At 46.8% G+C, this 26538-nt stretch overlaps 1 protein-coding gene across 18 annotated transcripts in view; it reads left to right on the top strand.

Annotated features, from left to right (window-relative positions):
* The window catches only part of RPTOR (regulatory associated protein of MTOR complex 1), a 397394-nt gene that overhangs the window by 132097 nt on the left and 238759 nt on the right, over positions 1-26538 (top strand). For all 18 annotated transcript variants that reach the window (XR_011423116.1, XR_011423115.1, XM_001489603.6 and 15 more), the window contains exon 4: positions 23915-24073. Coding sequence is in view for 16 of the 18 variants with exons in the window: in XM_001489603.6 (XP_001489653.1) it covers positions 23915-24073 (159 nt within the window). In the remaining 2 variants the exon portion in view is untranslated. The remainder of the gene's footprint in view (positions 1-23914; positions 24074-26538) is intronic.

Below are 26538 nucleotides of genomic sequence, written 5' to 3'. Positions count from 1 at the left end.
GTGTGGCCCTGCTGACATAATGACTTTGGATTTTGTCCTCCACAACTTTGAGACAAGAAATTTCCGTTCTTTTAAGCCACCAAGTTTGTGGTAATTTCTTACAGAAGTCACAGGAAACTGATACAAATGGGGTATGAAGAAATCTTGTTTGTCACGTATAGACGCAGTTAATTAGTGTGAGTGTAGAGCTGATGAAAGCTGTTTTATTAGCAGTCTCCACCACCATATGAATAAGAGCCAGCGGTTCCTTTGTGACCTATGAAAGAAAACAAAGCTCTGGATACCTCTGTGTCTTAGTGTAGAGTATATGACTCTTTCCGTGTTGCTGGCTGGTTCCCTGGGTGTGTCACCTTCTCACCTGTAATCATGGAGGACGGTGAGGCCACTGAAGGTATTCTGGGCAAGTTAACTTGCGAGAGCCCAGCTAACTGTCACACGTGTAGTGGGTACGGATGAGGAGCAGTCATCTAGAGGGCTGTGACTTTAATATGTGCTTCTGAATTAGGTCTCTTAGGAGAAGTTGGTAAACAAAGCCGACTCACCTTATTTCATCTTCTGCACGTGCCCCTCCTCCAGTACTTCCTCTCTGTCCCATCACCACCTTCCCAGCTGCCCAGCCCTGGGAACCTGGGCTCACGCCACTCTCGGCTTCTCTGCTATCGTCCACGGTTAGTCCATTATCGGGTCCTGTGGAGCCCACCTCCTCGATCTCTCCTGTCCGGTTATCCTCACAGTCTCTCCCTGGGTTGAGGCTGCTGTCCCTTTTTGTCCAGGCTACTGAAGCACAGCTGTCCTCCTCTCAGACAGTCCGTGCACATCCCCCCCAGTTCCTCCTGAGGCCGTGTTCCTCTCCCCTCACGTGCCGTGGGAGGACCCGCTCCACTGAAGGGGACACCCTGTGGAAAATGTACCTTTTCCCTGGAAGGAAATGGATGCTGTTTACGTACTGTTTGTTCATTCATTTGTTCATATACCTTGATTATTCAAGTGTAAAACAAACATTAACTGCACACCTACCTTGTACCAGGGCCTGGGACAGGGCACTGACCAAACTGTGTTCCCATGCAGCTTACTCTGTTGGAGCACTGTTATGAAATGAACTGTGAACTAGCACATGGACCTGTTTTCTTTATCCTTCATGCTCTTATATATATATATATATATATATATATATATATATATATAAACATATATATATTTTTTTCCTGACCATTTGAAAGTAATTTGCAAACATCATGTCCCTTTATCCATAAATACTTCAGTGTGTGGTTTTTAATAACAAGGACTTTCTCTTACATAACCACAGTACATTTATCAAAATTAGGAAGCACAACATTGATTCACTACTATGATCTAATTTGTTTCATAATCACACTTTGCCATTTGTTCCAGGAATGTCCTGAATCCTCGCCCGTCTGGGCTCGAACCCAGGTTCGCACGCTACCTTCTGTTGCCGCTCACTCTTCCTCTGCCTCACTCTGTCTCTCACGACCTGAGCCTTCTTCTCGTCCTTCTAATCCTCGGCCTCCATTTTCCCCTTGTTTTCTTCTGATTATGGTCGGGGCGAGCATTTGTGGCAGGAGCACTGCAGATGTGATGCTGTCGCCTTCTCAGGCACTGTCCTTTTGTCCCATTACTGGTGATATTCAGTTTGATCACTTGGTTTAAGATGGTGTCTGCCAGGTTTCTCAACTGACTGCTCAGTACTTTTCCCTTTGTAAGTAATAGGTACATTGTGGGGAGTACTTTGAGGCTGCGTAAATATCCTGTTCCTTGTGGTTTTGCAGCATTGATGATTCACCTAAACCAGTTATTACTGTGATGGTTGCCAAATGCTGACTTTCTGTTATTTTTTTAACCTCCCCATGACTTATTTATTTTATAACTAGAAGTTTGTACCTTTTGACCTCCTTCATTCATTTCTGATTTTCTAGTTCCATCTTTCCTTCTACATTTTTTAGTTGATATTCTATCACAAATGGCTTTCTTTTTATGCCCATTCATTCGTTTATTCTTTTAGATCATCATAAAGTAAAAAACTCCTTCTTGCTTCTGATGATAGTCTGCTATTGTCATTATTTATTTTGATGCTCCAGTTGTCCCAGATTTGGCTTTTGGTTACCCCTTCCGGCTCGCTCAGTTTTTTCACACGTTCCCTTCAGCACTTACTTGCTTTCTGGCACAAGATGTACAGGCTCATACTGTATTTCCCCTCTCCAGCCCTGGCGTTGGCTGTGTCTCTGAAGAGCCCAGTTCCTTTTATTGGAGAAAGGTGTTTGGAAACCAGGATCTGGGCTCTGGGTGTGCTCACTGTTCTTGGCTCCCATTATCCTCAGTGTATTTACTCCGTTGGTTAGTCCAAGACACAGAAAGTAGTTTCAGAGTTGCTGTCTCATACCATTGTGAAAAACAAACTTCCCAGCATAAATTCAGCATTTGTTTACAATTATTTTTTGTCTGTGGACTGAGAACCTGTAGTCAGAGCGCTGTGTTCAGCAGTCCCTGGGTTCGCTCTTTTCCTCTCGCCTCTGTGCCTTTAGATTTGTCGTTTGTAGGTCACTTAACGTTCATCTGTTTTTGTTTGTATTCCATTTTAGGGCTCCCCATACTTGATTTTTACAATATTTTTGAGTATGTAAAATATTAATGTAATTCCACGAGTCAAAACTGTGCGAAAAATCATGCTCAGAGTAGTGTCATCTCCCCACAGCCACGTGAATTTCCCTCCTGCAGGTGATGAGTCTCTTTAGTTTCAGGTTTAAAATAAGGAGGTGCGCATTTATTTTCTTCTTTCCTGTTCTTTACACAAAAGGTGTTATACTATACTCCTTTTTTTGCTCTGTCCCACTTCCTAGTGCATCGTGGGTGGTACTGCATGTCAGTTTCCTAGGGACCTCTCTTGTTCCTTTTCAGAGCTGCCTCATACTCCACTATGTGGAGGTACCATTATTTTTTTCAATCAATCCCCTGCAAATGCCATTAAGATGGTTTGTAATATTTTGCAGTTACAAGCAATACTGCATTGAATAACCTTGCTCAGATGTGTTTTGTATTGTTAAGGGTGTATCTTTAAGGTAAATTCATAGTAATGGTATCACTGGGTCAAAAAATGTGTAGATAGTATTTGGCGTCACTGCCAGCTTTTTCTACCCAAGGATTACACATCGTTTTACATTCCCACTGGCATGTGGAAAAGCGCCTGACCCCCAGGGCTCTGTGTGGAGCTTTATGCCAATGTGTGCAGCCTGTGAGGTGAGAAATGCTGTCTCAGGGTGGCTTTATTTACCTTATTTTTATTGTAAGTGAAGTTGAACATTTTTGTATATTTAAGAGCCATTTCCGATCCTTTACTGTGTATTGTCCCAGTCTTTTGCCCATTTTTCTCATAGAATGTTTTTTATTTCCATAATTTTTGACTTCATGGGTGGTAGCTGATATACCCCTCAAATTCCCAGCTGCCTCTGCTGCTGAATCCCTCCTAGGAGTGAGGGCAAAATCAGCAGAGTCTTCCTGGGGAGCAGAGCAAGGAGACCACCCACAAGGGGCACGTTTGTCCCCAGGTGGAGGAGTTTTCCAGTCATAATGCTTTTCTGGGATGGCAGTGGTGGTCTCTGAGGCACCAAGAGTTGGCCATGAGCTGTCCTGTTTCGGGGGAGAGGTGATTGTTGGCAGGACACTGTCTGTCTTGGGTTTCATAGAAGGATTCAAACCTCGGAGCTCTGTCAGGCCCCCTGAGCCGTCCAGGGCTGCTTATTTCTGAGGGTCTGTGTCTCCGAGATGAAGAGCTGGGGGGCGGAGGGGATCACGGCTTAGTAGTGGTGGTCATTGAGAGCTTGTGTCCAGACTTGAGGTGCAGCCCTTGACATGGGTGAACTCCCGTCCTCTTCACAGCAGCCCTGGAGGCAGGAGACACAGTCTGTTCCAGTCTGCAGATGAGGAGACTGAGGCTTTCATGCCTCCTTATCCCTCATACACTCGTGGCCAGATTTCTGCATCACGAAGTGAAGAGAAAAAGAACTCTCTGCTCCTCAGTCTTCTTCCTGAACCATTTGCATAATTCAGGTTGCTCTGCAGTGAATCAGTCTCCTGGAAAGTCTTCCTCCTGGGAAGGTTGGAAAGAATGATTGTCTGCTAATGAGGCCGCACTTCTCGAGCACTCTCCTGCATAGAAGGAGGTGCTTTCTGTGCTTTTACAAAGTTGGATGTCTAATAGGATAAGTGGTGAGGTCCCCGACCTAGCCAGAGGATTCCGAGCGTCTGCGGTTCAGAGTTAGGCCATTCTACTTGGGACCTTTAAATGTAATTTATTTTAAATCTTGAGGGAGATTTCTTTTAATGGGAGCATTAAAAGTGGAGGCTGTGAGGGTTAAAATCTCATAGCGTATTGAATCTATTAATTCTAGTTTGAGCTCATGGCCAACTCTTGTTTTTTCAAGTCCAAGGAGTGAAATCTGTTTATCTGTGTCTTCCATAACCAAAGTGTGTCACCATGCACAGTGGTCACAGTGACGGAGGCTGGTCGCCTCCTTTCCTTCTGGGGTGGGCCAAACCCACCTTACCTGCCCCCATGCCAGCACATTACTGTGCACTTGGTTGACACTTAGGAACCTTTTTGCATATATGAAGAATTGTGGAAAATGAGTGCCATAGCATAGCCAGACGATTATTGTTGGTTTAGAAAAAAGGGAATGAGAAGAGTCAGCGTGGTTTATGTTGATGATTTCTGACTGTTTCCTGTTTTGGAGCATCCCTTTGCTGGAATGAGGGAATAGGTTACAATGTAATGTTAAAGCTTTAAAATGTGAAATGAAATGAGGTTAACAGTGAGTACTAAGAAGCTCAGAAATGGAATGCTTGCACCGTTTTCAGTCTCCCTGCAACTCCCAACGTCCATTATAGCTGGTTGCCCTGTGAGTGCCTGGCGGCCTTCATCTCAAAAGGTGTGGCCAAGTGTGCATCACGGCGCTTCCCAAGGCTTCACCTTCCTTGCCATTAGCTTTCATTCAGCATACTCACTCCCGACTCTCCACCTGAAGCGCGGTGCGCAGAGCTTCAAGCTTAGCTCAGTAAATACTGGTTAAATTGAACAGGCAAGTGGTGTAGGCCAGATTTGTCATGTTTTCATTCTTCATTACTCTTTTGCTTCTAAACATTGCATATTTGAAAATTTTAATTTTATGGAAAATTATAGACGTTTTAGGATTTTATCGACATATATAGCCAGCAGTATTCATTCATTTACATATGTTTCATAGTAAGTGGCTGTTCAGTGTGTGTGAGTCAGTGTGTTGAATGCGGTAAGAAATGCAAAGCATTAGGGAAGTCAGAAGGATGCACCAATTTGGAGGAAACAGCATAATGTTTTTAGTGCTGGAGCAGTGTGTGGTGGAAATGACTAGGAAGAGGGGTCATGGCTGGTGGCCTGTGTTTCACTGACATCCACGTAAGAGTAGTAGAGAGACTTCAGGAACGGATGGTCTTGGGGGCAAAGCCTGTAAAGAGAGCTGAGGGCTGAGAACCCTGTGTCAGGCTGGGAGGAGGAAATTGGTTAGTTGGGATTCTTCTGTGTACAAGTAATAGATACCTGCTAGATAATATTAGTAGCCATTCACATAGCGGGTACTGTGTGCCGGGCACTATTCTACGTACTTTCATGCATTAACTCATTTACTTTTCACAAAAACTGTGAGTCCCCCCTTCTCCCCTACCTCTCCATTTTACAGATGAAGAGGTGGAGGCATGGAGAAGTTAAATAATTGCCAAGATCACAAAACGAGAGCTGACATTCTGTCTGTCCCCAGAGTTCGTGCTCTCAGCCATTATACCATATGTTTTCTTTGGATCAACAAGCAAAAGTTTATCATGAAGTCTGAAAGTAAATGGTTCCGGGACTGGTTATGTAAATGGTTTGGTATTGTCAGGATTCTGGGCAAGTCTCTTGTTTTTTTTTTATTTTACTCTCATGATGGCAAGATGGCTGCTGCAGCTCCAAACAGCACATCCTTTTGATTGTATTCAAAGGGAGAAAGAAGGAGGAACAGCGATTCTCTTTTTATCAAGGAGAACACTGTTTCAGAAGCCTTCCTGCTGGCTTCCCTGGCGTCTCCTTGGTCAGGCTTGATGCCTAGGAAGGATACTTCCAGCCTCTCCAATGAGACAAGGCGTGCTCCGCTAGAGGGAGGAAAGGACGTGGGAAGGCAGCCGGTGTTACTCCTCACCCCATCCCTTTTTTATTAGTTTTGCTGGTACTCTTATTGAGATTGTGTCTCTAGGGCAGTGGCAAGAATGGACTGTGGTCGTTTGCCGCTCAGGGCTGCAGCCTGACTAGGACAGGTGAGTGCTGAAGCCCAGCCTCTACTACCCCAGCCCCGAGCCCTGTGGGTGCGTGGGCTGCCTAACTCACACAAGGCACCTTGAGGGAGGCAGCTGGCCTATTGTAGTTCTGAGGGATTGCATAATAGTTAAGAAAGTGATGTTTCTGATTTTAGATATGACTTTGCCTAAAAATGTTACTTCAAGCCTTTCTAAACATTTATCAGATTATTTCACGTTTTAGAATCTATGTGGCCTTTGTAAAGCGAGGAGGATTACCTTAGGAGGCCAGTCGATACTGTCATTACTCCGGAGCAGCAGAGGCCGATGAGCTGGTGAACACGTTGCTTCTGTGTTCTCCATGGCAGCATTATTGTTAGAGAGGTCACAGCGCGTCCCTCAGTCTGCACCCCAAGTCATTTATTTACTCACAGAAACCACGGACTGCCTGGCGCAGAGCAGGGACACTGTGCCCCCACTGTCTTGTCGGTGCTGGGCCTCTGCCTGAGCAGGGTGCAGTGCAGGCTCCTGGCCTCAGTTGGCCTCCCCTCCCATGCTGGACTGTTCGGCTTTCTAATGCAGTCAGGAGCTAATGCGGCCAGGGTGTGTTGTCAACCCCAGATGACCCCGGTATGGGGACCTGGCTGCACATTACAGCTTTCCTCAGTGACCCACGGTGAAAAATCAAACACTTAACTGGAGACAGATTTCCTAGCTCGGAGTAAGCAGAATAGATCTCACACCATTATTATGCTTTGTGTGTGTATAAAACTTGAGAGGATTTCCGAGACGTCAATATCTGTATTACGTTTATGAAACGTGTTTTTTCCAGTTGTGTTAATCTTTCAGATTATTGGTATGTACATCTTACTAGTGCTAAACACACATTTAAGATTTTTACCTGTCTGGACGCCTTAAAATGTCTGGCTAAGCCTTGGAAAAATGCTTCATGTAAGCAAATTATAATAAAAAATAGCTAATTTTGACTTTACCATTAAGTTCTATGTAAAAACGATTCTAGGGGAGTTCCTTTTAATCATGGAAACATTTTGAAATTCTGTTTGCTTGTTTATCTCTTTGTTTTTGATGGCTTATTCATTTGTTAATTTTTAAACTATTATGGAAAATTTTCACATCTACCTATCATCTGTCTTCAGTAGTTATCAACTTCTTCCCTGTCTCCTTCCATCCATGCCACCACCCACCCTCCCCTCCCCTCTCCTGCCCACTCCCCTGGCTTGTTTTGAAGCAAATTCCAGACATCATATAATTTCATCTGTAAGTATTTCGGTGTATCTCTAAAGATAATTGTGACTTTAAAAAAATATGCAGAGTTTATTTGAATCAGGACACAAGTAAGGTAAAGACAGTGTGATTGGTTGATCTACCCTGTGGTTGTTAATCCACAGAATTAATCTAAAAGTCAGCCCCCCACTCCTAGCCTGCTCCATTCATCTGTCTATCTGTCTCTTCCTGCAGTTTATTGGTTGAAGAAGCCAGGTCGTGTGACCCATAGAATTCCTCGTGGTCTGGATTTTGCTGATTGCTCTCCCCTCTTGCTCTGAGTAAGCCACACTCGCCCTTGTCCTTGACTTTCCTCTATGTGGTCGATAAATCTAGAGGCTTGACCAGACCCTGGTGCAGTAGGAGGGAGTGTTCAGGCCACACAGTGTTCCGTGGGTAGTGGGGTGTACTTCCTTTAGAGTGAATAATCGGACTGCTTATCTTCTCTCTGAGACGTCGGCAGCCGTTAATGATCGTTGCTTGGATCCATCCATTCGAGATTGCAAAAAGGTGGTATGGTGATTCTGTCATTCCTCCTTGTCCGTTAACTGGCATATCTCTGTAAAGAGGAACTTCCTATCATCAGTTATCAGTTAGCTTGAGGTACGGGTCATATAGGAAAACCAGCATCAATATTTATTTGCTTTTATTTACTAGTTTTCATAATAATGAGTGGGTTTCTCCCAAAGGTAACCAGTAGGGGCTGTGTGTTTGACTGTTCTAGTTAATGTGCAGTAAAAGTTTAACCATTGCATTTCTTCATTGATGCTCACGTTGTTTTGTCTTCGGCCAGTGGGAGCTTCTTTAAGTTGGCTCCTGAGTCTTTTTGATACAGGTCTAGTAGTCTTTGATTGCCTCTTTTCTATCTGATATGACAAGTCAGGATGTTCCATACTCATTTTGTACATTTTCTGCCCCAGGCATTGAAATCAGCCAAGCCTCCAAGGAGTCCTGTTTCCTTTTAGTGGGAAGTGGTATTTAGAGAGCTTAATCTGGGCCCCAGGGGTGCTCATTGCTCATGCTCAGTCTCTTGCTTGCTCTCTCTGTGTTTTAAAGATAAAATGCATCGTGAGCTCTTACTGATTCAGTTTCAGGACCACAAGGTTTTGACTTAATCCTATGGGTCTTACAACTGTATCTGCTTTCTCCTACACTGAACGTTTGGATTTTTCATGAACGCCGATGTCATTCCTCATTTCTTTTATTCCACACTACGCTCAGCACTTTCAGAAAGCAACAGCAGTACTCCCATCAATACGATTACTGAAGACCGTTCACGAGGCATTCGCAGTTCTTTCTGACATCAGGGCATAGACGTAGAGTCGAATTACCCTGTTTTAAAGTCACGTGGAAGAGTTCCTCTCTGTCTGGTTGTAAGTTCATCTGTTTCATTTTACTTAAGGTTTGTAAGCTTTTCAAAAATTTTAATTTTGCTTTATAGTTATGTAAAATATGTCATGCATCTAAAGTCAAATACACAAAACAAGGTGTGTCCAGAGAAGTCTGGTTTCTATTCCTGTCCTCTCCACCCTGTGTCCTCCTTCCTTCTGTAGGGAACCATTTAAACATTTTAACAATATGTGCTTATATAAATATATGTATATTTGTATACACAGATATAGATAAATGGGAGCATATTTTACACATTTTTCTCCACCTTGCCTTTTTTCACTTTGTTAGATTGGAATCAATATGTCCTTATTGGAATCAAAACTTCATTTTTTCCTCGAAAGCAGTGTTTCTCAAACTCAAACTATTAACATTTTGGGCCAGATAATTCATCTTTGTGGCAGTAATGTCCCCACATGCTTTGAGGATAGTTGTAGGATGTTTAGCAGCTTCCCTGGCATTTATCCATCAGATGCCAGTAAAACGCTCCCCTCCCTGCCCCATTGTGTCGACCACACCTGTCTCCAGACTCACCAAATGTCCCCTGGGGGGCAGAATTGCTCCCTGCTGAGAACAGCATTTCTTAAGCAGGTCTGCAGAGACCACAGGAGCCCCGTATTTCAGAAGTGGATTCAGACCTCATCTAGAAGCTATGGCTTCTATTTCTGGACTACAAATACTAAACCAGCTCTTCTCGTTCTCTCCTGCCTCTTTTGTGACTTCAGGAAAGAAGGGTTGTTATTGAATAATACATAAAGGAAAGAGAGGCAAGGATTTTACAAATTCCATGTAAGGTGCTTTTATTGGGAAGCCGCCTGTTGAAAATAGCAGGAGTTACTCTCACCTTGTACGGCGGTTCACTAATTTAGCCCGTCGCTCCCGAGGTGCCTTCAGTGTCAGCACTCGTGGTTTCTTACCCGTGAGCGTGAGCCAGCGGGCTTTCCAGTTCTGAGGCCTGCCATTGCGCCGTGACCCGGCTGGCGCTGCAGCCACGGCTGCTCCTCATCCACACAGCGTGGATCCCGATTGTACTGCTGGGTGACAGTGGAAAGAAGCCAGGGCATTTTGCCAAGGGCCAGTGAAATTATCCAGACTCGTGTCCCAGAAAGCATCCATCTCGTGGAGCAGAGAAGCGTGAGCCCCGGAGGATGGACTCCTTAAACATTAGTGTGGAGGCTGGGGGCGTGCTGAGAGGTCACGGGTCCTTGGGGCTCATCCTTTTGTGTCACTGCCAGATTTGTGATGCTCCATGTGGAAATCGAATTAGCCCCTACAGAGAGGATCATTGCAAACATTAAAAGAAATCTAACAAGAAATTAGAAATTTCTTTGAAAAGTAAGCAAATGGAATTAGCAAGAATGTTTCTCTGACAGCAGAAGATTGGCATTTACAGACCAAATGGACATGGACTCTGGCAGTTTGGCGCTCTTGTTGGCTGCTGTTGGCCCCTGGGCGGCCCTGTGTGGGGCTTTCCTCAGAGTGGACTCGGGAGGTAGAGGTAGAAGGCTCTGTCACTTTCTCCTGAATCGTTATGGTGACTGTTTCCTTGAATTCAAGCATGGTTGAGGTGGTGGCCTGCCCAGGTGTGGCCCTAGCAGCCCACTTTGCTGGCTTGGTTGGCGAGCGCTGAGTGCCCGTTTCCTACTCAGTGTGAGCCTTGCTGGATGTTTATTCCCTCGTTCATTTTGTTACTGTTAAAGATCGCATGTAAGACAACAGAGTGAGAGCTCTTTTCAGAAGGGCTCTGCCAGCTGGTGCACAGAGCAAGCTTGCAGATCTGGAATGCCCGTGTCCCTGTGTCCAGTGAATGCTCTAGTCCTGGTGACAGGGTCCGGTCTCCCCTTCCCCTCCCATCTGCTCCATCCAGCTCATTAAATTCTGAGTGTTCTCCTTTTCTCCCCGCCAGGCGGCTTAGTAAATATTGAGTGTTCCAGGTAACCAGCAGTTATTGATCTTGCTTGGAGATAGGCGGCGTCAACCTAAGGAGGCAGCAGTTTTGTCAGTGCTAATGTGATATTCTTGGGGAATTGTTTGGCAAAACTCGGTAGCAGTGAGTGATGTAGGCTCTTGCTTTCCTTAGCTCCGGGAAAGACTTGCTGTCCTTCTTTGCTGCTCAGTAAAGGCAAGCTCTGAGGGTGTGCTGAGGTTTCGGCCCTTCTGGAGAGGAAGGGATCACCTGTTAGTGGTGTGCCAGAGCCCAGAGCCACATGTCAGTAAGACAGGATCAGCAACACGTTAGGATGGCCAGAGGCGGCCCTTCTGTCTTTCAGCTCCCTGCTTGTTCCCAGTTTGCAGAAACACGGGCAGCTCACCATTCGTCTCCCAGGTCTCCACTGATGTCCTCAGGGTAGTGCGTAGTAAACCATGGAGTCTGGAGCCAGGCTGCCTGGCTTCAAAATGGGGCCTACCACACACTAGCTGTGTGAGCTTGTGGTAATTACCGAACCTCTCTGTGTCTCACCTTCCATCTACAAAGAGGGATGGTAATGATACCTACTCTCCGTGGTGGTTGAAAAGGTAAGGTGAGTTAACATAAACGAAGGGCTTAGAACGGTAGCTGGCACATCTGCAGTGCTGTGTGAATGCCGGTCTCCATCCTCATCACTCTGGATGTTGAATGTTTTCCGAGTACTCTGACGTGCATTTTCTCATGGAGTCCTCACAGCTTGGTGAGGTAGGAAGGGTCAGTATTACTTGAGTTGTTGTACTAAAGGAGGAGGAACCTGAGGTCGAGTTTGGTTCATGAACTTTCCTAGGTTGAGTGGCTGCTGAGGCATTGGTCTGTGGCTGGACCCCAAGCCTTCCTTCTCAGGGGCCATAGCTCTTCTAGAGGGGAGGGACTCACCAGGGCCCCACCTGACTCGCTCCTGTGCAGCTCACCTCCAGCACCCGTGGGCTGGTGCCACCCAAGGAGGAGGGACCCGTCACAGAACTGTCACCTGGGTGCAGAGAGGTAGGAGGGGGATGGCGCAGGAGGACTCCGGAACTCCTCGGGGGGCTTCCTGAGACTTAGTTTGCTCACAGCCTGTCTTTCTCTGGAGGTGTGATGGAGCGCCAGCGGCTGGCAGCATTACTGTCAGCCCTCAGAAAGGGATGGGGACTTGCTTTGAGGGTGGGCCACAGTGGGGTACGGTCACTTGTCTGAACCCAGTCACAGGCTCCTTTGAGACACCACTGCCCTTGGCAAATCTTGGTGGAGACCTGAAGGTGTTTGTGTCAGCTGCTAAGCTGACTCTGTGAAGCCGGCCGAGCTGATTGCTGGAACAAGGCGTGCTGGAGCCTTGATGATTGTGATTCAAGAGGAGGGATTCTTCAGAAGACAGAAAATATGTTTTGAAAATAATTTACTACTTACGAGTAGAAGGGGAGCCCTGGATTGCTGAAGCAGACGGAGGTCTAAGTCAAAGCAGATCTCTCTGCGGCCCGAACGCGGTGAGGCGTCAGGATGCCCGGCCTTGGCCTGTAGCGACGGCCCGTGCGGGGAACGCTCTTAGCTGTCGGCCCCTCTCGGAGCCACGGTCCTCCTCAGAGCCATTTTCAACAAAACGTAGTTCTGTCTCTGAGTGTCACCCTGAACTCCAGAATAACATGAGCAGGGACTGGAACTAGTTGGAAAGTGACCTCTGTCTTTCTAGAGGACTTCTAAAGGTCACTCTTTTATTTCCGAAAAACAGGTGAACTCAGTTCTGCCCTTGCAGAGTAACCAGAACTCAGGTTACACCGGTGAGAAGCGAGGTGCAGAGAAGGCGAGGCCTCCCCTGCGCGGGCGGCCGGGCCGGGGTGCCAGGACTCTGCTTTCACCCCACCTGGTGGCTCTGGCTTTTGTTTTTGGTGGGATGGTTTTGATTTCTCCGAGATCCATCTTTCAGTGATGCGTTTGTGAAGGATACTGGTCACATTTTAGATGAAAATGCAGCTGTTCCCATGTGTGTGACACTCACAGCCAGCGCGGCATCTGTGAATTCCTTCAGGGCGGCGTAGAGGCTCAGGGAGTGTTACAGACCACACAGCAGCTTCTCGTCTCCCGTTTACACTGCAAGGGCTCAAGTGTTCCATTTAAACGTAAAAGATAAGTGGTAGTTTGTTTTTGTCTTATTTTTTAATTAAGAGATTTGGGGAGAAAACCAATGTTATAGTGATAACATCAGGAAAAAATTACCCAGGATAGCACTTGAAGAGAAAATAAAATATGCACGTGGAGCGGGACGGTGAATTTGTACTATACAGTACCTTGCCTTCACCTTCCCTGATAACAGATCAGCTCCGAGGCCCATGTGGGGATGAGCAAAATTACATTGGGAGAGTGGAGATGTACTTCTGTTAATTTACGGTAAATGATATATTAATAAAGTCAATATAGTTCAGAAAAACACCCATGAATCGTTCCCCACACTTGTCTCATGTGACTTCAGTGTGTCCAGAGATGATTGGGATTCAAGGGAACTTCTGAGGGCTCTGTCCTCAGCAGCCTGTGGTCTGGAAGGATCGTGATCCATGTGGTACGTGCAGAGACGTAGAGGGCACCGTATGAGCCACAAAAGAGCCCAGACGGACGTTGGTGTGAGAGAAGCGGGGAGGGCCACGTGGAGAAGACGAGAATGGGAGCTTGCTCACACATGGTTAGCGAGACGGGGAGAAGTCCAGACAGAGGAACTGTTTGTGCAAAGGCCTCGAACTGTGAAAGGGCATGCTTAATCAAACCCTTGGAAAGGACACGGTGGCTGAGTAGAGGGTGGTAGTGGTCGCATGGCCGAGGAGGCTGTGACCATGCTCAGGCATGGTGATACTGTCTTGGGGCAGTGGACACTCCCCTTGATGGTTTGTTTTTAGGTGGCAAGTAGCCTGATCACTTTGTGTTTGAGAAAGAAAGCTCTGACTGAGTGGAAAGACTTGGAGAGAGGATAGTCTGGAGGCCTGGAGCTAGTTAGGGGATATTCGACCCCTGACGAGGCAGAGGCTGTATAGCCATGTGTGAGGGACATGCGACAGCTCCACTGAACAAAGCCTAATGATCCACTGGATGAAGGGGAGGTAAGGAGAGCAGAGTGAAGGATGGGCCCAAGGTGTGTGGTTTGGGAGACACAGTCAGGCTGGTGCCAGTGATTAAGGTGGGGAGTCCAGAGGAGTGGGCATGCGTGAAGCAAGGCAAGGCATTCCATTGTAACGTGTTCTTGAAGCTGCCACCCAGGAGGAGCATGGGGAGTGAGAGGAGAAGGGAGGCTGAATCACAGCCACATCTGAGGGCTCATGGAGGAGGATGGAGCAGGGGAAGAGGTGAGAAACGCAGTCAGAGCAGTTTGAGGGAGGAGGAGACAGGCGAGGAGAGAGGAGGAGAGGGGGCGGAGAACCAGGTGAAGGCAAGGTGGGGATTGGCTGTCGGGGGAGTGAGCAGCTGCGTCAGATGCTGGAGACCTGGCTGGTAGCAGGAACCTCAGACTCCCCACTGGGTTTGGCCATGAAAACCTCATGACTGTACAGGAGCAGTCTAAGTAGAGTAATGACGTGTTGGAACAGCTTGAAAAGGGACAAGGCGAGAGTGAAGTTCCTAACATTATCCTTCCAGGGGGTCATTAACGTGCGTGTGCGCCTGCCCTGTGTGGGATGCTTGTGGTCACTGTTCCACATGCTGGTCCTCAGGAGTAGGAAGGAGAAAACATGTCACACCAAGTTGGTCATTCTTTCTTCTACCATGTCACCGTTCAATTTTCGCCTTTTTCTCTTGTCTCCTGAATCTGTGCATTCGCAAAGATCCCTTAGAGCCTGACACTGGGCGTCTGGCAGAGGAGCTGCTGCTTCTCCACCCACTCTTCCGCGAGGAGCTGTCCTGAAGAAAGGGAATGTCTTTATTGCCTTTCATGCAGGTATAAAACTTGAAAGGCACATATATTTGCCAGCGACAGAGTAAATCTCCTTTCATTTGCCTCTGCTCACAGACGGCACTCCTGGTTCCTCGCATCAGATGAACAGCATAGCTCTCGGGATGGTCACCTGTCCAGCTCCTATTGACTCCCAGGAGAGCCTGCTTATGGAAAGTGTCAGCCAGGCTCACTCCACACGATAGCTGGTGCTTTGGTGGGAGTTAGAGTTTCCTCCAGCATCCTCCCTGAGCTTGTTCAGAGCAGCAGATCGCTGTGTCAGGGCATGAAGTTGTCTGCTGAGGGACCTGGGTGCTGTAGTAAAAGGCTTGCTTTACCACTGCATTCCATCTCAACAGAACTGAATCTTTAAAAATCTCAAAAAAATAAAAATAGAAGCTCCAAGCCTCTGATATAACAGCTCTGTTTGGAAAAGCTCATTGGGCTTTGCAAACTCTAGTAGGAAATATTTATTCATCATTTGTTCATGCACAAATATTCAGTGAGCTCCAACTGCATGCTAGGCATTATGCTTACCTGAGGGATGCCATAGTGAGCAGGGACATCACCATCTCTGCCTTCACAGGGCTTTGATCAGGGCGGGAAGAAAGTGGGGGGAGGAAGACAGATGTGTAACAAGCTGATAGAGTCAAGGGGCATAAATGCTATGCTAGGGGACCTGGAAGTGCTATGGGAGCATTTGGCACAGGGTAACTACCCAGTTTCTGAGGGCGGCACCTGAGAGGGAGTTCCAGAGAAGTAACATTTAACATGATAGTTGAAGAAGAAACGGGAAATGTCCTGGCAAAAGTTGGAGTTGGGGGATGGGGAAAAAAAGAGGGTGTGGCAGAGGGCCAGAAGGTAGGTGAGAACATAATGTGACAAAAGACTTGAAGATACTTTCTTATGGCTGGAGGGTAGACTCTCAGGCTTTATTTAGAGACAAGGCTGGAGGTCTTGCAGGGATTTGTGGGCCATTCTAAAGAGTTTGCAGAGTCAGTGGGAAGCTGTCCAAGGGTTTCTAGCAAGGGAGACATAGTGAGTTTTGGAGAATGGATTTGGATAGAGCAAATGAGGCTAGCAGATTAGTTGGGAAGCTGTTGTAGTAATCTAAGAAATAGACAGTGGTGGTGGTGATGATGATGATGGTGGTGAGGACGGTGATGAAGATGGTTGTTATGGTGCTGATGATGACAGTGATGATGAGGTAGTGATGGTGCTGATGATGGTGATGGCAGTGATGATCATCATGGTGATGACAATGATGATGAAGATGATGGTGGTTGTGGTAATGGTGGTGGTGATGATGATGATGATGGTAGTGATGGTGGTGATGATGACAATGATGATGGTGACAATGACGATGATGATGATGGTGGTGGTGGTGGTGATTATGATGATGATGGTGGTGATGGTGTTAGTGACGGCAGTGGCTTGGCCTAGGTAGTGATAGTGGGGATAGAAAGAGCTTTAGCAACAATAAGTGTGTTTAGAGGGGTGGTGGCATAAAGCCCTGAACTGCCTGGGGCCTGGAGCTTTCTTGTATGGGACTACCACCTAGAACAGGTGTCCTTTATGCAGACCTGACCTTCCTCCCTGCCCAGCATTCCTTGGAAGTCCTTGCTTCCTACTTGGGAAGGAGAGGGGCAGGGCTGAAACTTCTGGGGGACCCCAGACCCGGGGCAGAACTGGCCCAAATTGTAACGTTATATTTGTTCTTCCTGGACAGTTCTGAGAAAATCTCTCATGCTTTTCAGTTTTTTGGATCTGAACTTGAAATGTTATCCATAGCTATAGAAGGATGGAAAGAAGGACGGAAATCACGTTATTCCTACTCACATTCCTAGTCGAGTAAGATGGCACTAGTCTTTACTGGAAACCCCAGAGAAGCACAGGCAGTGCTGTTGCTGCTGCACAGGGTTTCCTCGTTACAGGATTCTGTCAAGAGAGAAGACCTGCCAAGCAGAGCCCCTGGCTCCTCCTCCCTGCGCTGCCTTGCTCTCCTCCAGGCACATCAGGAGCTCTCTGTGTGGCTTCACCAGGCTGGGAAGGGGCCACAGCTGCTAACCTCGGCTGCAGGGAGCAGAGCCCCTCCTGCACCCGTATTCCTTAGCCTCTGAAATCTGTCCATGCATGACGAGGAGGCTGAGGGGAAATAAAGCTTTCCACAGGGAATGCAGAATCTGATTGCAGGGACACTGCGTAGGCCTTATTAGCATATAGGTGTCATTTTGGGGTGAGAGACCATCACTGAGAAGGAAATGAAACTTGGAGCTGCGTTTTCTGTCATTAAGCCAAGGGGCAGCCTGTCTTTGTTTCCTTCTTCCGTTTTTCATTCTTTTATTCTCTTCCTCTATTGCATGCTCTGAAATTTCCATGCTTCTATTTTATCACGTCTTGAGATTACATAGTAATGCCTAGCACAATAGGCAGTATTTTAGAGACTTGCTTTGTCATTTCACACCCCTGGCTAAAGTTGTCATAAATCTCCCAAATGATTAGCTGCTTCCCCTGCCACTCCTGTCCCTCACACTGTGGAGCCATTATCTGAGGCTTTCCAGTTCTGAAACAAAACCTTAACGTGGTGTGGTGACATTTAATTTAGTGCTTCTCATTTCAAAGCTCTTAAAAATATTAATTAATTCCCATAAAACCCCAGGAGGCATATTATTAATATCTGTAGTGCCTTTCATGAGTCCATTAATATGTCCTTTCTGTGCAATAGGTAAGAAAATGAGGCTAGGTCATTTTTTGCAACCCCACAGGAGAAGACCTTGATGGAGCCAAGGTCAGAAATAACGAATCCCTAACTTTATTGATGTCTCCGAGTAATGTCAACCCTGTGGCCCAGTGTGGCTTGGGAGAACAACACTCCTATTTAGAACTAATCTCTGGGGATAGCAATTGGCCCTTCAGTGGAGCTGGAACTTTACAAATCCTAGCTCAATAGCTGCATGGGGAGGGCAGAGCTGAGAAAAGCTGGGTGGGAGCGGTCAAAGGGGGATGCAGGCTAGACAGAGCAGGAAGCGCTCGTCATTCCTGCTTGAAAAGCACCCGGCGGTTTGTGGACTGTGAAGTGAATCCAAACACCATGGAGCAGACAGCCTGGCGCTCCTGGGAGACGGTGTGTGGGTGCACAGTGCAGCTTGTTCTTGCTTTGGGGTGCCTTGTCTTTGAGCAAGTTCTTCATTACTGAACGTTGGGGTTTCTGTAGCCCGAGGAGCAAGAAAGCCGATGCAGAGGGATGGTGAAATCAGGTGGCTCCCCGATAGCCAGGGTCAGTTTAGGGCCCTTTCCCTCTGGTTCTTTCTCCCTTCCCACTGCTCTGCTGTGTGGCGAGTTCTGCACTTTGTCTTTTCTCGTCTGTCGCTACAGCTCGTGGCTTCAGAAGTCTTTCTCACTCTGAAACATGTACCTGATGCTCCTTCAGGTTAACTGGCTTTAATGTGCATGAAAAGAGGCAAGTCTCTGCCAGATCAAGGCAGCGTCCTCCCAGACGAGGGGACGGAAGACGGTCAGGAGCATGGCCTGCTTCAGGGGGACTGGGCTGTGGACATGAGGCAGTGGCACCCTTTCTGCCTCCTGCATGAGGCTTTGGGAGGCTCAGGCGAGACGGTGCTTATGAACGCTTGCTGAAGAGTTCTCAAGGCTCTGCATGTGTCAGCTGAGACTGCTCTGGTGATAGTTATGAGGAGTAAGGAAGGTGGTGCTCAGAGTGGACCGTGATAGTTGACAAGGGTGATTACTGTCATACTTACTGGTAGCAGGAAGTTTCAGGAAATAAGGCCTTTGGGTGGGGGAATCAACACGATGCACTAAAGATTTATTTGCTGTTTTCTTCATACTGTCTGATAACCATGAGTGAGTTGAAAGTTATCAAAGCTCCGTCAGTGTCTTTGTAACCTCGTGGCAGGAGAGACAAGTACGAGAGGGACATCGTTCCATCACTGCTTGCTCCTGCCCTCCCACGCCGGGCACAGACCCTGCATTCTCTAGGCAGCTCCCCACCGCTCTCACTGCTCCTAGTCGTTGCTGTGGCGGGAAATGAAGGGCGCATCCCAGGCACGGCCCTCCTAGGCCCCCGGTGCCCTCTGAGTGCACAGGATGGAGGCCCTTTCCCTCATTTCCTCCACATGCGTTGATTTGGTTTCAGTCAAGAGGTGTTCTTTCCCGGCCAGTTTTCTCACACTCGTCGTAGAAATGCTTTGGTTTGGGAGAGGGTCAGAGGCATCTTTAGCACTGTCTCTCTTGGCACACACTGTGGTCATAACATATGTTACACAAACAAGTAGGGCCAGCCCTGCCTTCTGAGAGCTGGCCAGCCTGGGGCCCCCTTGGAGGGGTGGCTTCTTGGAGAGACAACTGGAAAGCCGGTAACCTCATTATAACGGGGTATGATTCCCTGTTACTGCTCTTGGCAGTAAATGAAAATGTTCTTTGTCTGTTGTGCTCACAGGGAAAATAAGTAGTGAATTCAGAACAACTCTTAGCACCCATTAAAATTACTTTGTGATTCAACCTCTCCATCCTTGCTCTTCCCTACATCAGACGCCTGCAGGTCTTCCTGGAAGGAGGAAAAATACACACTGGGTGTTTCCTAGCACCCCTCCCACTCTGCTCCAGAACAGCCCAGAGCGAGACTCAGGGATGCGCTTGTAAGAACACTTGTGAAGGCTGCTCCCTCCCTTCAGCCCGTGGGCCCAGTAGTTGTAGCTCATGGTGCTAAAATGTTCTTCTGAATACCTCTAGCTGTTTCTACCCACCCCACCAGGATGCATTTTAAAAAGTGCTTATATCAAAAATGCATAGGCATTTATTTTAATTTACATGAAGGCCCAGATCAAAATGTCTACCAAGATGGGATGTGGTTTGCTGCCTAGTTTGGTCATTACAGCAGCTCTGAGGCAGAGAAAAATCCGAATTCCAGGTTTGTCCAGGTCGTGTCAGTGACTGAGGTGTTTTGGCTGACGGGGTTTACCTGGGTCCTCTGCTCCGTCAGGTGTCTTTGTGGGGGCTGGGGACTCAGGAGGAGACGCAGTGGCGGCGGCTGCGCTGATTTGAAAGCAGCCTCCACAGACTGACCCCATCCCACTCTCTGTAATTCTTTTTATCCTACCCTTTTGAAGCTAGAATGTCTAGATAAGTGTACTTCACACTTATTTTCTAACTTCACAGTGTGCTGGTGCGGGTGTGGGTTTGGAGGCCGTGTCCAAAGTCGTGACATCTCAGTAAAATGTTTCCTTCTTTCCCTCCAGAACTAGATTTTCATTTATCAACTACTTTCATCTTGTTTAATGGGATTAACCAAAATTCAGGTGTTTAGAGCATTAAGACTCAGTGCCCTTTTTCTATCCTGCCCAGAGCACAAGTAAGCAGTTTATCAGTGATGCGTCAGGAATGTTTTTCTGTATCATTTTCTTAACTGTTTAATATGTAGAATTCCAAAGAGGAAAGAATTGTTGATGAACGTCTGAAGTATCTATAACCTAGATGCAACGATTTTTACATATAGACTGTCTAATATGTTGAAATTCACTCGTCACTTCAACATCAGATAGGATTCATCATTTTGATTTGTATCATTACTGATTATGATAATCAATGTCGATAAAACTCTCATTGTCCCTCATCAACTAGTTGCTAATAACCAAGCATGTTGTGAGGCCGTGGAAAGGATAGATATAAAAATCAAGACTGGCCTGACAGGTGCACACTGCATTGCACACCGTGTCTGTCCTCATGGAGTTTACGGTCTCAGTAGGACTGGAGCAGCTGCACATGAACATGTGACGAACAGTGTAAGTTGGTTCAGAGAAAGAGAAGATTAGTCATGCTGAAGGGGTCCAGGAAGGAATTCTGCACAAGGGCTGGGAGTTGGACTGGTGCTTACAGAACACGTGCTTCAGGCCGAGATGCCAACCTGGAAGGAGCAGGGACACCACTGCCGCCTGGGCCAGGCATTGGCTCTGAGCTGCTCTGAGCGCTCCTGTGTCCTCAGCCCCTACTTCCCCATGGACCCCGTCTCCCTGAGGGCCAGCACTGCTCTGAGAGCCCCCTGTGGCTGCTCGTAGCCCCTCTGCCAGTGTCACATTTGTGTGCATTGCCTCCACGACAAAAATGAATTTGAAAACCTTGCATTGCATGTTAGCTTTCCTGAGCCTCCTGTGACACTGTTTACTTAGGAGTAGCATTCTGGCCGGTGTGGAGGAAACGCTGGGAGGGAAGACCGCTTTGCTAGGCCCTAGCCTGCTATGTCTGCACAGGTTCTAAAATTGTCCTGCAATAGGATGGGGTTGCTGTCCTTGGGTTAGTTTGCTTACAGGTGCAGAAAATGGCAGGAGTCTGGAAACACTTTGTTTTTGAATTTCGTCATTCTGCAACTTTCATATTCACACATCTACTGATAACTTTCAGAGTCCAGGATACAGTATATCACCAAGGGTTTTATGTTGTCATAAATCACATTGTTGGAATATATTTAATTAGATGAGAGCAAAGGTTGTATCTCCTCCGTGGCGGGACTGATACTGTATGCATTGGGCCACATTCTCCTGCTGGTCTTCTCACGTGCAACTCTTCGTTTCCCTTAGAAAGGGGAGGAAAGCTTTATTAAACATAAGCAGGGTGTCGTTCTTAGGCCTCCTCATGTCTGCTTTTCATCTCTGCTCCTTTCTCCTCGCTGCTCTTCTTTTGAAACATCAGCTGGTGCTCACTGAGCACACACTGTGTGCCAAGCCCTGTGGGAGGTGCCGGTCCCGCAGTGGGAGCCGCAGCCCGAGGCTCTTCACTGCACATGTTCCTCCTTCTCACCAGTGTTTCTCTTCAGGTGGTATCAGGGCATTGTGTTCAATTTTTTTTTTTTTTTTTGAGGAAGATTAGCCCTGAGCTAACATCTGCTGCCAATCCTCCTCTTTTTTTGCTGAGGAAGACTGGCCCAGAACTAACATCCATGCCCATCTTCATCTGTTTTATATGTGAGACACCTGCCACAGCTAAGCAGTGCTTAGGCCCACACCTGGGATCTGAACCGGCAAACCCTGGGCCACTGAAGCAGAATGTGTGAACTTAACTGGTGTGCCACCTGGCTGGCCCATGTTAATTTTTTTATTTAGCTTTGTAAATAATGTTTTAAAAGTGTATCAAAGTAATAAACACATAGATTATGTTTTAAAAATCAAAACATAATCCCCACCTAGAGGCAAACTCTTAGCTGTGTTTTTCTATTAGGTATAACCATCCATATTTTATTTATTTATTTATGTTGCTGAGGAAGATTAGCCCTGAGCTAACATCTGTGCTAGTCTTCCTCCACTTTATATGTGGGTCACTGCCACACTGTGGCCTGTCAGTGGTATAGGTCTGCACCTGGGATCCAAACCCGTGAACCCCGGCCACCAAAGCGGAGTGTGCCAAACTTAACCACTATGCCATGGTGCTGGCCCCTTTTAGAGCTTTTATACATGTTGCTTCCACTCCTCCATCCAGTATGGTTATAGATTTACTTTTTTAGTTCTTTTTATTGTGAATTTACCATTAAATGTTCTTTGCAACCAGACAAAGAGAAATGAATACAAAGTGGAAGGACTCCTCTGATGAGCCCCACATCCCCACTGCCCAGCTTCAGCATCCTTGCCACATGGCCTTGTCTCTGCACTGGCCTGCCCTCCTCGCTCAGGGTATCTTGAAGTTTGCACAGGTTCTAATGAAATAAAACCAGCATTCATAATATTCTGACTATTAAACTATGACTATTTACGTGACTATGTAAACATTGTTCACCAGAAAGCCAGGAAATGTATTTGGACCTAATTCTGGACTCTGTGTAGGGACTGCCTGGCCTGCTGCTCTCTTGGGCCCTGAGCTCACCATTTGAATTAGCAAGAGTCCAGAGGAGGCCTGGGCGCCCGGGAGGACTAGGGCCTGTGGTTTTCCTTTTTTAGTGTTTTCCCGGCTGTCCTTGGGTGTTGGTTTTTCCGTGTGAACTTCAGTAGCAACTTGTCTAACTCCATAAAATAGCTGGTCATATTTATTGGGCGTGCACTGACTTTGTCAGTTAACGTGTGGAGAACAGGTATCTTAAGATGTTGATGCATCTACCCCAGCAGGGAGCATCTTCCTACATTTCAAGTTTACTTCCAAGTTTTTTTAAAACTCTCCTTCTCTGGGTTTTGTACATTTCTTCTTTTGTTTATTCCTGTGTGTTTCATCTTCTTTGTTGCTATGTAAGTGGAGGTCCTTACATTCATGTCCTCTAAGCATTTACTGTTTGTATATATAAAGGCTATTGATTTTTGTGTGTTAATTTTAGGTCCTGCTAATTCAGTGAATTCTTTGCATCCATCGGCAAGGGTCCAGGCAGAAGTAGGTGGGAGCAGATTTAAGTAGGGCGAATATGATGGAGCTAAAGAGGGCAGCTTGTTTCCTTACTCTGTTTGGTTTTTTTTTTTTTTTTTACCTATAATGCTTTTGCTGTGTTTTGTCACAGGTTCCTGTACTTAAGTAAATTGTGTCTTCCATGTTCCAGATAGTTGTGTTTTTTTGTGTGCTGAGGAAGATTTGCCCTGAGCTAACATCTGTTGCTAGTCTTCCTCTTTGTTATTCCTTTTTTTTGTGTGTGAGCTTCTGTCACAGCATGGCCACTGACAGACCAGTGGTGTAGGTCTGTGCCTGGGAACCAAACCTGGGCTGCTGAAGTGGAGCACACCAAACTTAACCACTAGGCCACCAGGGCTGGCCCTTCCAGATAGTTTTTTCAATAGGATTCAGTGTTTCTGAGAAATAGTTTTGATATCACAGGGGCACTGCCTTTTGCTTAGTGTTCCCAAGTGACCATGTGACCATGTTATCGCAAGTGATTTTCATAGTAGTTCTCAATAAATATTTATTGAATAGATGAATTTTCACAACCACCCTGTGAGGTGGTCATTATCCCAGTTTATAGATGGAGAGACTTGGGGTCACTTGTCCAGGGCCAGGCAGCTATTAAATGCAAACTCAGAGTAAGGAATGGAGTATGTACTCCAGGTATTCCCATGAATCCATTATAAGTTTCTTGCTTTTTTCTCCTGTGACAGGCCCGGTACAAGCAGAGCCTCGATCCAACTGTGGATGAAGTGAAGAAGCTTTGCACGTCGTTACGCCGAAACGCCAAGGAGGAGCGGGTTCTCTTCCACTACAATGGCCACGGGGTGCCCCGGCCCACAGTGAATGGGGAGATCTGGGTCTTCAACAAGGTGGGCGTGCCGTGGAGGCTCCTGTGAACCAAATCCATTTCTCTTTCTGCGAAAAAGTGTGTGCGGTTTTGGTGGTCAGCTGCAGGTCCTCTTCCTCGGTAGCTTGAATTGGACCGTTGATGTTGAATCCGTTTCCACAATCCCAAAGGCAGGACGACTGAATAGGACAATGGGCCAGTTATCTGGTGGGAAGTTTTGGAATCATTTCTGTTTCAGTGATAACAATTGAAAAATAATCAGGCATAGGAGTTGTTTCTGTTGTAAAATATGTTAACGAAATGACTGCCTAGAAAGTCATGAGGTGTGGGGTCTGTGATTTATTTTTCCCTCCATGAGGATATGAGTTCTTATAGTTCTTTGAGGAAAGACCTCAAGATTAGCAGCCTTCTAGTTGGAACAATTGCAAGATTTCTGAATTCAGTTAGAATCTTCCTTTGAGGATCAGCGATTTTCCTCGGGAATAAAATAGCATAGGTATTCCAAAGAGCTGACACCAAGGACCCTGCAGACAGCCTCAGCTCTGCCCTCTCCAGGGTCGACATTGCTGGCCTCTTGCAGTTCCTTCATCAAAAGACTGTGGGTGAAAGTGAGGGGTAGGTGACACCCCTTCCGCCATCTTCCTGAGCTGTGTGTGCTGAGTTTCATCCTCTGTCCTCAGTGCAGGAACTTTGGCCCCCTGAGAGCAGCCAGGCCGCACTGCTCTTATCATCTTCTTCATGAAAGCCTCTACCTGGGGGTGCGCAGTGCTCAGCCTGTGTGGCCACTCCCTACGTCCTTAACCTTGTACACAAGGGTGTTGATTCTGGGATGCAACCAGCTCGAGTTCAGATCTCAGCCATACTGCTTTATTAGCTCTAGGACCTTGGACGAATGGGTAACTTCCTGGACTTCTGTTTCCTTACTATGGAAGCTGCTTCACAGTGTTGTGGTTAGGATTAAAAGAGGTGGAACATATAAAGTACCTAACAAACCACTCGACTGCCGGCTGTCCCATTTTCTCTGCTCCTCTCTGGCACAGGTGGCCACGCAGTGTAGGCAGCTGAAACAATTGGAGTGGCCTAGAGGAAAAGGCGTGTAGACAGGTCCAGACCCAGCTCCTGCCTCAGGGCTAATGCTGCCTCTTCCTTGGATGTATCTAGTAACAACTTAATCTTAATTGTTTTTATTTCATAGTGGATAGATTCAAAACTATAATTATAGAAAAAGTAGAATGTAAAGAAACATGATATAACAAACTGCCAGATACCCAGCAGCCACTTCAGAAAATGACCTTTTGGAGTCTCTGTGTGCCCTCCTTAGTCTCACCCCTGTCTCTACCCTCCCCCACAAGATAAGAGGCCCAATGAGTTTTGAGTTTGTCACCACCTTCCTTTCCTTTAGAGCGCCGCCTGTGTGGCTCTCAGCCCCGTGGGGATTGGCTGTTTCTAGTGACGAGAGGGAGATCGTGGTGCACATGCTCTTCCTGCTCAGAATTACGTGGGGGATCTGTCCCCACTGCTGCTGCGCCCGTCTTCTTCCCTGGGGTCCACTGCCAGGTGTGACATGTTTCAGGACCCTCTGTGCGGATGGACGTTCGGGTTGGTTCTCGTTTTGTCCCGATCTGAACCACCTGAGTGCTTCTGTCACCCGCCCTCCTTGCCCACACTGTCGTCAGGATTTTCTGTCTGTAGGGGTTGGTGGGTGTGAAGGGATGTACGGTGGTGTCTCTCGAGTCTCCCTGCGGACTGCGAGGGTCAGGCGCCTTCTGATTGGTGTGGTGGCCGTGTGGGCCTCCTCCGCTTGAAGAGCCGTGTGCTCTCCGTTTTTCACTTGGGTTGTGTGTCTTTTTCTTATTGATTTGGAGGAATTCTTTATATTCTGGACAGTAATCCTTTATCATTTTTATGAATTGTAAATGTCTTCTCTGAATTTATGGCTTGCTGTATTGGTTGGTTTGTTTCTGTTCTCTTTACGGTGTCCCGTAGTGGACAGGAGTTCTTTATTTTGAAATGCTCAATTTGGTCAGTCTTCCTTTAGGGCGTGGGCATTTTCTGTCTTCTTTAAGAAGACTTTCCTTATGCCAAGGTTACAAAAATATTCCACTTTATGTTCTTCCAAAAGTGTTATATTTTTGTCCATTGCATTTAGGTCTTTAATCTACCTGGAAGTGATTTTTGTACATACTGTTAAGAAGGGGTTCAATTCATTTCTTTTTCCAAATGGATTCCTGCCTGTTCCATTACCATTTAATGCCAGCTTTGAACTGAACAAGTTCGCATAGCGTGTGTGTATGTCTCTGAGCTCTCTGTTCTGTTCCATGCGTCCACCTCTGTGTAAACAGTGTCACTGGGTGCAGGTTTTCAGCGCTGCGTGGTGCTCAGGAAGGTGCACTTCCCTCTTTGTTCTTCAGAGGCGTCTCGGCTGTTCTCGGCCCTTTGATCTTCCATGAAAATCCTGAAACGACTTGTAAATCAGTGGATTAATGA

This window comes from Equus caballus, chromosome 11 (assembly GCF_041296265.1).
Source record: "Equus caballus isolate H_3958 breed thoroughbred chromosome 11, TB-T2T, whole genome shotgun sequence".
NCBI lineage: Eukaryota > Metazoa > Chordata > Mammalia > Perissodactyla > Equidae > Equus > Equus caballus.
The sequence above is the reverse complement of the archived record's forward strand: the minus strand, read 5'-3'. Positions and strand labels throughout refer to the sequence as shown.